We start from the raw sequence: 13,445 nt of genomic DNA on the forward strand, positions 1-13,445 counted from the left end.
ATACAAAAAGATTCCAAAAAACAATCTTAACGTTTCTATTGGTTCATGAATAACACATTCCTCGCACATCTCTAGTCCCAGAGAGCAGTCCTAATCAAAGTCCTTTTGCAGATAAATAGCAATATTTCATATATTATGGGTCAAATAACGTCACAGTTTAATCTAGTTCTGCCACAGCAACGCTATTTTATAAATTTGTCTGTATGCGTGTGTTGAGCATTTTTCTCTGTGGTGAAGAGGAGAACTGTCACTAGTCGGTGTCAATGTTCGTTGCAAAACATGGAAAAGCAAGTGGCTACAGTGGCAATACTACTTTAGAGTCAAAAAATAGTCATTTTTCCTCAGCCAACCATGACAACATCGTGAAAATCACTTTTCTCCGTACGCAACTCTAACGAACTTGCGTCGACCGAATCATCGATGAACACGGCACATTTGATTTATATCGAGCAATGTCGTGACAGCGTCGCGTGACAGTCGTACGCAGGATTACGTCACTAGTAAATTACAAACTTCACTTTGCAGTTCACAAATACAAGCAAATTCCCGTTTCCCCGTACATAAAGATACCAAAGAGAGGTAGAGGCCAAGTTATTTCCTAACGTAGTTAGATCCTGGCTCGCTGCTTCGCTCGCACTCGTCGCAAATGTACCCATATCCAACACTGCTCTTCGCTTCGCTCGTCTCACTTTTATCACTGCGTTTGCCCATAGAAATCTAACTGTGTTAAAAATGAACCGGTGGTAGATTTTTTTTGACATTCATAAGTGCTTGTTAAATTGAATAAAGATATTTTGACTTTGACTGTAACATTTAAACGATTTTAGCGTGCCATCGGAGAGGCCTATGTCCGTCCAGCAGTATTTAGACTAATACAGGCTGGTGATATAAAAAAAACAGCGACGAAACGTCAAGGGCTAAAAAGTCCCAATTCTATTCAAACCTCACAGCTCAACAGCAAAGAGTAATTTGTCATAATCGTATTTGAGCGCACGCACTCTTATCGGCCGATCTAAATCATCGAGTTCGCGAAGTGGGTAAACGATGGAGAATTGCTATGATTGCTTGTTTTTCTTTCCGGGGTACGAATTCACATTTTTTTTTGTTATGAGTACAGGTCATGGACCTTCTAATGGGAAGCAGAATTATGAAGGACGTTGTGTTAGCAGGGCTAATCTAAAGGTCCCCCTTTTGCGTTGAGCATTTGGCCAGAAAGGCAGATAATGAGGTTTTCAAACTTATAACACCCCTCTTTTTGCGTTGGGGGCCAAAAAACGTTAGATCGTACATATCTATACATAGTTACCACTTCAATAAGACTTGCCCTTCTTCTTGCCGATCTACCAACTTGATTGAATGCACTATAACGCAACCGATTCGCTTGATTGAGAAAGATACATAACTTGAAGATGTCTCGCAGTCAAAATATAAAAACTTCATGACACCATTGTTAGTCATATAAGGCACGACGTTATTATGGCCATGTTACGTCAAATAATACTTATCCATATATAGAACCAAGATTAATGACAAACATTCATTATCATTATATTAATGTGATTGATAATGCAAATTTTAGTTTAACATCACTGCCCTAAAAGAGCAACGGCGGACATGTATTATTTTTTTCATGTACTTATACTAATAGCCTTGTAAGAAATAGTTAATACCTACTAGTGGCTGAGTTTGCTAATCTGTGGTCCGGAAAACTTGTTTGACTCTGTAAAAGAAATGATGTTTTTTTTTACTAAGAAGGAGTGACATCTTAGCTCCGTTTTAAACAAGGACCAACAAGACCAGTTTATTATTATTAACGACGTGCTTCAAATATATTAGGTATGTATGACGATAAATAAAAGTATAGGGGCTCAAACACAAAATATAAGGCCGCTGACTCACTGATCTGATTTACCCATACAATCCAATTAAATTGGGCCAATTGTTTTTTTTTCTATTGCTTTAACGAAACGCGGCATTTGAGGCTATATCTATTGACCCCATAATAACTATGCGGGTGTGAAGTTTTTTAAACTTTTATTGTTCGTTTCACGCATTGTAGGCAGTTTTTTGTTTAGTTAACTGTATGTTGAACTACTCGTAGTATACGGGTAACATAGATTTCTGTAAAAGGTCTGTTAAAATGATTGTGATGTCTTTGAGGTATACAGCGGAAGAAATGTAATTTATCATTGACATGCCTTCATGATAATAAACAGCACCGGCCCTGGGACACAGCATGCAAGGAGCGGAGAGCTCTAGGCGCTAGATAGCAAGAGGCGCCATTTTTTACAAGCTTTTATTTAGTTTCACCTGTCCCGTTGTCTGTCTGTCTGTAGTCAAATCTTGTAAGTTAAATTTGACCAACTTCCAGTAGTCAGATTGACTTGAAATTTGGGATACTTATGTAAATTGCGTGACAATACAATAATCTAGTAGTGACATCCTGGTAGTCCAGCCAGAATCGTCTCCGCAGGAAGGAACTCTTCAACGGTTAATAGCATCGACTTGAAATTTGGTATGCAAATGTAGTTTGGGTGACAACGCAAGTACAGTCGACAAAAAGTACAGTCAGCAAAAAAAGCTTGTATTAAAAATGAAATTTGTTATGGTTAGGTTATTCAATTTGCAGTGTAAAATAAAATTATGATTGCGCCTTGAGGCGCGGAAGGCGTTGTATACAATCTCGCTCTACCATGATCAAGGGCTCGACTCTAGCTAGAGCCGGGCTGACTATAAGACCCGTAGGAACAGTCTTCACACATAAAATAATAATAAGAAAGCATCTCATGGTTATTTAAATGTATCATATAGTTTATACTCGCGTTTTTTACAAGGTAAAATCAGATCCAGATTTCTAACACTTCGAAGAGAAGCCTTAGTTGCGCCAGTTGAACTCTGACGCAGGGGTTATTCACGTGCAAGTGGATTTCACGTTTTTTGTAAACGTTCCGTTCAAATGGTATACATTTCATTATTATACTTTGATCCTGTTTGGCAATGACAGTGACACTAACACCTACCTAACTCTCTGACTGACTTTTGACATACACATAATTAACATAATTGCTGACTGACATTTCACCATTGTCATGTTATCATTCATTTTTTCAATCTTTTGTCGGTCATCGTTCATCCACCATTACCTCTCATATTTCGTTTTCTAGGTTTTTTTTTCCGTACAACGGCAAAAACTACTAGACACTGGCAAAATTGTCCTCCAATGGACAGAGCCATATTTTTTTAAAGAAACAACAACAACGACTTTTGACAGCCGACATTTGAACTAAATAAAAAAAAACACACTGGCAGTTGGTTTTAAAAGAAACGAGACCGCGTACTGGCCAATACTCAAGCCCAATACGGCGTGCGGATGCTTGCTCGTTACCGCATTAGCGCGCTTCCGGCGCGCTACACGCATCCAAATCAACACATCGAATTCGGTTAGAATTTGGAATTGTCGTTCGAATTTGCATATGGTCAGTCTGGTATAAAAGTAACGAAACTGATTTATGGTTTTTGAATTCATGTAACTAGAAAAAAAGTTCCTATTTTTTATTTGCTTAATCGTAATTTCACAATTTTTCACAACTTACATAGGTACTAATGGAATCTGTAGGTAATAAATAATTTTTAAAGTCTAAATTACAGTGAAAGCTGATCAGTTCACCGGTTCATAACCTTACCATAATTTCATTGAGATGGGTGTCTTTTATCCTAAAAATATAAGAGCAAAAAATACTACCTGAAGTGTGACTAGCGTTTTTTCGTCTTATGCCGAATTTAATTTCATGCGCCATTCGTTTCGGTTATCTTCGCTATTTTTAGACTATTAGCTACTTATAAATTGAAAAGTAAAAAAAAAGGCAACACTAAACATTTTGATTGTTGTATTAACGACTTCGTTGGCTAACGTTGGTTTATAAGAAGTTCGAAAATCAAACCTTTTGTTTCTTTTTAAAGTTCCATGAAACATAAGAAACTTAAATGTTATATTCATGTGTTTTATTTATAATAAAGAGTTATACAATATAATACATTAGTACAGAACAAAACGTCTGACTTACTGCTTTCTATGATCATTTAATTAACATATAGCGTTTCCAGTAAACATGTGGGCGGTGACCTGGCCACTTGTGGGCAGTGTGGGATGGCTCGATTGCCTTGATCCAAACAAATGATGTAACTAGGCTAGCCCTTCAATATAAAAAGTGGTGAAGATAAGTCAAAATATAGCAACCTAAACTAACCAACTTAAAAATTCATTTAATTCAGTCATTTCAAAGTTAAACAACAAAAACGGCTGACTCAATTTTAAAGCTAAGAACCAGCGCAAGGAAACTCACTTTCACAGAAAAACCACATCGAAATCGGTCCATCCGTTTGAGAGGTAAGATGCCACAGACAAGACATTGGCGTCAAACTTATAACACCTCTCTTTTTGTGTCAAGGGTTAAGAATTAACAACTGAAAATGTAAAGAATATAGGATAGTTCACTAATTGCATTTCTAAGCCACTATAGAACCTTGCTATAGTAAATAATTTTGGTTTGTCTATAGCAATGCTTATTGGATGACGTAAAATGTCACAATGACAAGGTTCTGTGGTAACCTAGGAATCAAATTGGTCGACTGTACAGTCACCAGCACCAATATCTGACACAATACGCGTGCATAAATATCTGATACGACTCTATTTCTAGGGCCGGAAGGACGTGTCAGATATTTTTGCACGCTCCACTGTGACAGATATTAATGCTGGTGACAGTACCTACACGATGATTTGCTCTTTAAATAGTGAAGTGACTGACTTTTTTGTACGTACCAATTCATGTTAAACACTGCGTAAAAGTACTTAAATTCTTTTTAACGTCGTCATCCTCGTTCGAATTTAAATACCGCGTATTCAAAGTACCATGAAAGCGCACAAAGAATTTTTCGAAAGCAAATTTTTGTTCAGCGAAATCAAGTGGGAATGTAACAACAGAAAACATAGCGATATCAATATCATCTCGGTGCGAGTTGAGATAACGCCGCCACAGTGCGCAAGCGCGCAGTAAGACAGAATAGGCGTTGCGAAGTTGTGTCGCTAGATGGCTCCGGTAGCTGGTCAGCTGGTGTAACAACAGTACATTACTGCAGAGGCCGAGCTGAGATAGATGGCGGCGATGTTAACGAGGACATTGAATAGTTTAGAAACATTTGTTGTCTTTAATGATCCTGCATTTTGTTTTATTGTACTTATTTACTGATTCGTAATGTTCAATAAAGAATATTTGTTCCTTGCAAGTGAAAAGCATTTGTATTGTGACATTTTTAAACAAGGAATGTTATAAAGAAAGTTTTGGTATACCTCAGTAAAGTTAAAGAAAAGGTACCTACTAGGTAGGTATTTTATAAGTTTTCGAAACTCCGCAAATTTTAGAGATGAAGAGGCATATTTTTTAAACGGAAACTTTGTTTTAGATTAACATGTAAAACTTCAAAAGAAATAGATTCGTTGATTACATTTTACTGTTGTTTCAATACCTATTTTTATTCTCAGGTTTAACTGTACAATCATCATCATCATTATCATCTCGCCCTTTAATACGTCCCAATCCCATTGCAGGGCACACGCACACTACAGTCTTGGGTTGCAGTTCTCACGCTTTCCCGTCGCTGAATGGGAACTTCACATACACATTTGAATTTCTACCTACAGAGTCCTACTGTATCATTATTTACTGTGACATCGCGACACAGTTCTTAATGTTTACAAACACCAAACACGACGCTTACGCAACTTACGTAATCAATAGTGTACACTAGAATAATCAACTCAAATACGTAGGTTGTAGATCTCAAATTACCTTGATAACACTCGAATGTAGTTACGGCATTGGGCGCGAAGATGTTATTTTATTATACTTACTAATTAAATATAACCGTAGAACTTTATTGGGCGAAGAAGAAAGTTTAAATTTGAATGACTTGAACAAATGTGAAGTGCGAAGTGATTTTGTCATTTCAACAAGTCCAACATAATAGGGTGTCAAAAAGAAAGTTCTTATAGTTCCCACAAACATTAAAGTTAATATGCGAGAAACTTTAATTATCTTTTGGTGCAGTTACAATTTTAAATGTTAAAATTTCACTTACTTTTAGAATTTCACTTACTTTTAGGTGGGAAAGGCTTTCACAAACAATTGGTTTTTTTTTAAAGTAATAGCAGACAAACGAGCAGACGGACAGTTAAGACAATCTTTTTTAACCTACTTCAAAAACAAGACTACTAAATTAAAAAGAATCATTGTATTATCCTGGGTCACAGATCCCAATATAAAGGCTCAGCCTAGTCTGGGGTTCGCCGGGTACTGCTACATTTTCGTATTTTTCCGTAGTTGTTACGTAATAAATATTTTTCATTTTCAAAATGAAATATCTATAGGGAACGATTTTAAAATCAAATATCTCGAAATAGTTTTTTCACTTCTCATGCTCGTAGATTTCGTGTTTATGCTGGATCTAGGCGACATAAAATCCTGGGTGGCTATAATGAACGTCTTGGGTAAAATGGCTCGTTTTATGCTCTTGCTGTACGATCTACTATTGATTTACTCATTGTAAAAAAAATAGACAACCATAATTCGCGCAGTTAATGGTCATAATTTCACACCTTAATATCAAATGCCACTTAACTAATTACTTACACAAACTATTATAATGTTGGGCTGAATGGGTGTGTAAAATAGGACGAGGTGCGGCAGACCCAAATTGACAAACGAGAGTTAATATTAGCAAAAAATAGTTATTTGACGCCCGTCCGCCTGTCTGTCCCATCATGGTATTTGCTATATTTTCAACAGCGCATAGAGACTTGCTATTGCTTCGCTACACTATTTCCCGGACTACCAGGATGTCATTACCAGATTATTGTATTGTCACGCAATTTACATGACATTTAATACCGTCGTATTAACTCAAAATGCTTCTGTATTACATGATGAGTTCCATGTAGAGGTTAGATTAAAATTATTATTCAATGCAGTTTTATTTTCAGTTAAAACGGTATTGAATGTCATATGCGAGTATACATACCAAATTTCAAGTCAATCCATCTATTGGAAGTTGGTCGAATTTAACTTGCAAGATTTGATTACAGACAGACAGACAACGGGACAGGTAAAAACGGGACGGGACAGGACAAATAAAAACTAGTAAAAAAACTATGACTACTATAATAGCCTTAATAACTGAATCCGATAGGGTTGGTCATGCTCATATATTCCGAATCAGCCTATAGGTAAGGTACTTATTCTTTAGTTATCAAAATGTCGTAAGGTCGCGAACTGGACTCAAACAGGTAGCGTGATAGCGGGGCGAGTAACGACGGGTGAGTTTTTTTTTCTATTCATTGCGTGTGCTGCCAGATGACCACTGTGGAGCGAGCGTCACGGATGCGCAATGAACAGAGATAACGCTCGTCGCTCCGCTTTCCGCCTCGCTGCCCGCTGGAGTCCAGTTCACGGCCTAAAAATCACATTACAAAATAATAGGAGGAATTGAATCGTCATATCATTTGTTTTTTTTTCCAAGAAGTAGAACTACCGTAATAACTACTCATCGGTGAAGCGTAATCCATTTCGAGGCATAATCTCCGTAAATATTCCATTTTTTACGCAATTAAATCGAGCTGAAAAAATAAATATACGGATATTAGAACTTTTACGTCTGTAAAATTTTAACAATAGTTTGAATATTTTTAGTTCCAATGTTGTTCGATAGATGTCGCTAAGCGCGCGATAGATCGCGCTATCGTTTGTCCGACGCAGTTTTTAGTATACTTTTACTGACTGCTCGTACAATTGACGTCTGTTTATAGAAACAAGATTTATCTAGAAAGGGTGTTGATTGGCCAACAGTCTGGTCAACGCCTACAAATTAACATGATACGAAATTCAGAATTATTATTTGGTCATTTAAATAATTAAATACGCGACGCGAAACAGAACCTTCATTCAAACTCATGGAAATAAATATACCGAGCGGCAAAAATGTATATCGTGAGTATATATGTACGAGTATATGTAGCTCTATTATGTCAGAAAGGCAGCCAACACAATGACTCCCGAAGTTATTTTTTGTTTCGTAAGGTTAATTTAAAATATAAGGAAGTTTCAACGTTAACCCTGGTTTAACGATATTTTTTAACTCTAAAACGCACAGACGACAGATAACCTCACTTTATTGGGAAAATTATTAAAATAAGAGTTCGTCTGTTTCCATAAATTTATGTTCTTTATTTAATGTTATTGATTTTTGTACTATAATTACCGAATTACTAATTTTTTTACACTTTTAAGTGAAAATTTATTTGACTTTACCTTGAAATATTACGTACTGTAATTTTAGAAAATAAATTGTTTTTCAGCGAGCCTTGGCCACATGTAGGTTAGCAATTATGTACGTATTGTCTCTTTGAATGGCCCATTGTTATGTACTTTAACCTACTTACATAACATTTAAGGTTTAAGCTTAAATGAAATGTCATTATTTAAGATCATAATTTATTCAAAAACAGCCTCCAAAAACACCTCCATGACGCAGCTTTATGGTCCCTAAAGTAAGGGCTGTATGTAACAATGTAGCTCGAGTGGTTTAGGCTGTGCGTTGTCTCTTGTCTGTCAGTAACTCGTAATAACGCTAATTTTTTATAAGTAAGTATGCTTAGATGCAAAAGTTTGTGTGTGTGTGTGTTTTTTTTTTATTCGACTGGATGGCAAACAAGCAAGAGTCTCCTGATGGTAAAAGATCACAACCGCCCATAAACATCTGCAACACCAGGGGTATTGCAGATGCGTTGCCAACCTAGAGGCCTAAGATGTACCTCAAGTGCCAGTAATTTCACCGGCTGTCTTACTGCACTGCTGCTTCACGGCAGGATTAGCGAGCAAGATGGTGGTAGCAATCCGGGCGGACCTTGCACAAGGTCCTACCACCTGCACCAATATGTGTACTCCTTTGTTTGTTACTCCTTCACGCTAAAACGGCTGGACGAATTTGGGTGAAAAGTGGTATCTAGATGGCTGGACGTCTGGAATAACACATAGGCTACTTTTTATAAAATCTTGAAAACACAACTGGGCTTAACGTAATAAAATTTTGCATGGCTGTTTTTAATGCAACGTCAATGAAAACTATGATTTTATTTTTGAAAATTCCCATGGGAATTTTGGTAAAGTTCCGGAATTTGTATTAACTGCCGGATCTATGGATAACGCGTGCGAAGCCGCGGTTAAAGTCTAGTTTTCAATATTTTTACCCGACTGCCGGAAGGGGGTAATACGGTATTTGACAACTCCTGATTTTGCCATATCTTAATATTATTATGAAAAAATAGATATACAGATAGTGTTTAGCGAAGAGAAAATTTAAATCGGTTGAAAATTGGATTTATAGTGATTTTTTGAAAAATCTATATACCTGTCTCTTTCTCAAACGCTTTTCTCTATGCAGCAAGTATGGCGGTACTGGCGTGTGACGTCACATGCCAGTATGTCTATCTCTGTCTAATCTTGAATTTCAAACCTTTATAACTTTGTTATTTGTAAAGGTAGCTTAAAAAATGATTTTCTATTCGATAACAGGCATTGTGTAGTTTTAATTTATAAAACATATACAAAATAGTCAAATACCGTTCTCATCGTGATTGAAACAATTTCTCCTCTGTTCCAGACAACTGGGCCGCAACCTCATCATCCCCGGCGGCACGCGGACCATCGACGCCACCGGCAAGCTGGTCATGCCCGGCGGCATCGACCCTCACACCCACTTCGAGCTGGAGATGATGGGCGCCAAAACTGCTGATGACTTCTACAAGGGCACCAGGGCGGCTGTGGCTGGGGGGACTACTACTGTTAGTGAGTACCGGGAAAGGGGGGGATTTTAGGGTTCCGTGAGACAAAGAACCCTTGTAGTTTCGCTGTTTGTCTGGCACTACATCCGTCCGTCCGTGGCTTAACTAGACTGCTAGTGCTAGAAACCTGTAATTTTGCATAAGTACATATTGCATGTTAACAAGGCCGACAAAGTGGTATAATAAAAATTAAGAAAAAACAGTGTTTTTCGTGTCTCATGCTCGTAAACTTCGTTATGCTGAATCGAGGCGACATAAAGTGACTTTTTATGCCCTAGTGCATAAAGTAAAATCTTCGTCTATGACCAAGGCAATGCGAGTCGCCAACAAACAAAAAAAGAGTTTATATATTTTTTAGCGACTAACTACACCAATTTGCATCTGAATCAGTTCAGTAGTTTCGGCAAATTGTCAGACCGACAGATACGCGAGTGAACCTTAAAAAACTATTTACTCTCTCTTGATCATTTTTATGCTCTCGCAATGGACCTGGAAACTTCAAACTTCACGAAAGTGTCACGTCATGAATTTATCAAATACTGACTCTTATTTTATTTTTCAGTTGACTTCGTGTTGCCAGAAAAAGGCCAGTCACTGATTGAGGCGTACAACAACTGGAGGGAGAAAGCAGATGGCAAGGTAACTAATTGTTACACACTCGGACTCGATTTATAGCGTTTATACCTCTGAGCGGGCGAACCCGGACCTCAGCTTCGTAGTCAGGTTCTTCTAACCATTAGGCCATCTGGTTTCTAAGAAGTTTTTTCAAGTAAGTATCATCCTTATAGTAGTAAAACGGGCCATCATTCGTATGCATCAATACGTATTCATAACTCACTGGAACGGGCGGACAAAACGCTCGTGAGCCTTAACCAACTACGAAGTGCAAAATTCGAACATTCTTGCCGTCCCGCTGACGCTAATATTATTTAATACTAGAGTGAGAGGGACGGTACGATACGAACTTCAATTTTCGAATTTCGTAGTAGCCCCCCATCGCGTTGGGATCGCTGCAACGAAAACCAAGAACCAACTATCTTTCCGCAGGTGTGTTGCGACTACGGCCTCCACGTTGGCGTGACCTGGTGGTCTCCCTCGGTCCGCAAGGACATGGAGAAGCTGGTTTCCGAAGAGTACGGAGTCAACTCCTTCAAGATGTTCATGGCGTATAAGGATGCGTGGATGCTGAATGATTATGACTTGTATTGTGCCATCGAGGCCTGCGCTGAACTGAGGGCTTTGCCTCAAGTAAGTGTTCTTATTAAATAAATATTTATTCAAAAACTCACTTTACATTAGTAATAACTATGTATGTATACGGACTTAAACTTGCTAATGCCTGATACAGAGGGGGTTATACTCGTAGGACTCCCTGTTTCAGGCAAAAGAGAATATTTAAATCTAATTTCATCATCGACAAAAGTTCCTTAATGTCCTAAAATAACAAAATATTTTTTAAAATTAATAATTAAGTGATTAATGTGTGTATAAACAATTGATTGATGTAGACAAAGCCATTTATGATACATCCACTATAATGTTGCCTGATATGGGTATAGTACAAGCTTTGCTTAGTTTGGGTTTAGGTCAATTGTTGTCAATTGTCCCATGATATTTCATTATTTATTTCATCCTTCTTTGAAGCTCTCACCACTGACTCCCATATACCGCCTAATTGTGGTGTATTCGGTGTCAAATTCCAGGTACATGCTGAAAACGGGCACATCATCGCTCGCAACACCGAGAAGCTGCTAGCAGCTGGAGTAACTGGACCCGAGGGTCATGAGAAGTCGCGGGACGAGGAGGTAGAAGGGGAGGCTGTCAATCGCGCCTGCGTTATCGCCAACCAGGTCAGATTAAAGTTCAGAATTCAGTATACTATTTGGTAAGATTTAAGATTGGTAAGATTTTTCTCAGTAGCTTGAAAAAAAAGGAAGGGGGGAAGGGAAAGGGAGGGAGGGGGAGAGGGAAGGAAGGGGGGCTTTATCCTCATAACGTATCTTATTAAAAGCGCCAATAGCCTCGCACACAACTTGCCGGCACCACCATCGTGACTATAAGGTTTTCCGTAGTTAAAATAAAAAAGAAACAACGAAAATAAAATTAATCACAACGACACAAAACAACAATAGTATTAATTACAAATGGACAACACAAAGGATAAAGATAGTGTGTCATTCATTGCGGTTGCGAATCCAGCATGATGTTGAAGCGTTTATAACGACACCCCAGGTGACACTCGGACCGCTATACATACACTTCTCTCTAATAACTAGGTGCATCGTCATCATCATCATCTCAGCCATAGGACGTCCACTGTTGGACATAGGCCTCCCCCATAGACCTCTTGCACCCATCGTGAACCCACGGCTTTAACTAGGTCATCGGTCCATCTCGTTAGTGGACGTCCCACCCACGCTACGCTTGCGATCCATGGTCTCCCTCCATTCGAGAACTTTTCGGCCCCAACGGCCATTCGTACTCCATGCTATATAGCAGGCCATATGGCCTGCCCTGCCCATTGCCACTTCAACGAGCTAATTGGCTTGACTACGTCGGTGACCCTATACTCTCATTTCTAATTCGATCCCGTAGAAAAACCCCGAGCATACTTAGGTACTAAATACAATACAATACAAAGACTATTTATTGTACACCAGAAATAATAAGCGATACAGAAAACAGATACACAGAGAAAAAATTATAAGGTAAGCAACAGGCGGCCTTATCGCTTAAGAGCGATCTCTTCCAGGCAACCTTTTTTACAGAAAGAAGGAAGGACTGTAGTTTATAACAGGTGGAGCATCAAAAATAGATCAGAAAATTAAAACGCAACAGAAATACATACCTTTTTATAACGGCAACACTTCTTATGTATTTTTTTTAACCTGTTTAATGTGTCACTGCTGTTATAAATAAATTATTTCCTTTCTTTCTTTGCTTTCAAATATGCACTAGGTACATAAAGTACATAAATAAATAATTTGTAGATGATGAAACATGTTTAAGTGCGTTCCTCCAATAATCTTATCTCGTTTATGTTCCAGGCCGACTCTCCCCTGTATATAGTCCACATGATGTCCAAGAGTGCTGTGAGAGCGCTGCAGCAGGCGCGGTCGCGGCAGCGCCCACCACTATATGGGGAGACACTGGCTGCCACCGTCGGTACTGATGGTGAGTTAATCCAAGTTTCTGTATAGGTTAATTCCCAAGAGCTGGCAAGAACGGATTGAATGAGTAAAGGTCTCTCCCCACTACACCGTATCGTGTCATGCCCAAATACACAGACCTTATATTTTTCGTACCTACGATGACGTCACGAGCGAGATTTAGTGATGGGAAATCAAGACCGCACGGTACCGATTCAAAGGCGCGCGGAACTGATTCAAGGCGCGTTTTTCAAAGCGCATCGCGCATTTAGGTTGGACAAAACTTTGACCGTGGATCAAACTTTACACGCAAGGTAGGTAAACTCTTACGGTCTATCTCGATATAAGGTCTGTGCCCAAATAGCAACGTGTCAGGCTAGCTACTACGAAACTCGAAACTC

The 13,445-nt window shown here is 38.5% G+C and overlaps 1 protein-coding gene and 1 long non-coding RNA gene across 4 annotated transcripts in view; one reads left to right on the forward strand and one right to left on the reverse strand.

Moving 5' to 3' along the window:
• Nucleotides 1-13,445, reverse strand: part of LOC141438646 (uncharacterized) — a 103,133-nt gene that overhangs the window by 88,544 nt on the left and 1,144 nt on the right. The gene's annotated exons all lie outside the window — the stretch shown is intronic.
• Nucleotides 1-13,445, forward strand: part of CRMP (Collapsin Response Mediator Protein) — a 52,503-nt gene that overhangs the window by 28,209 nt on the left and 10,849 nt on the right. For all 3 annotated transcript variants that reach the window (XM_074102512.1, XM_074102511.1, XM_074102513.1), the window contains exons 3-7: nt 9,715-9,899; nt 10,458-10,534; nt 10,943-11,143; nt 11,599-11,745; nt 12,943-13,069. In XM_074102512.1, coding sequence (XP_073958613.1) covers nt 9,715-9,899; nt 10,458-10,534; nt 10,943-11,143; nt 11,599-11,745; nt 12,943-13,069 — 737 coding nt within the window. The remainder of the gene's footprint in view (nt 1-9,714; nt 9,900-10,457; nt 10,535-10,942; nt 11,144-11,598; nt 11,746-12,942; nt 13,070-13,445) is intronic.

Source organism: Choristoneura fumiferana, chromosome 19, assembly GCF_025370935.1.
Source record: "Choristoneura fumiferana chromosome 19, NRCan_CFum_1, whole genome shotgun sequence".
NCBI lineage: Eukaryota > Metazoa > Arthropoda > Insecta > Lepidoptera > Tortricidae > Choristoneura > Choristoneura fumiferana.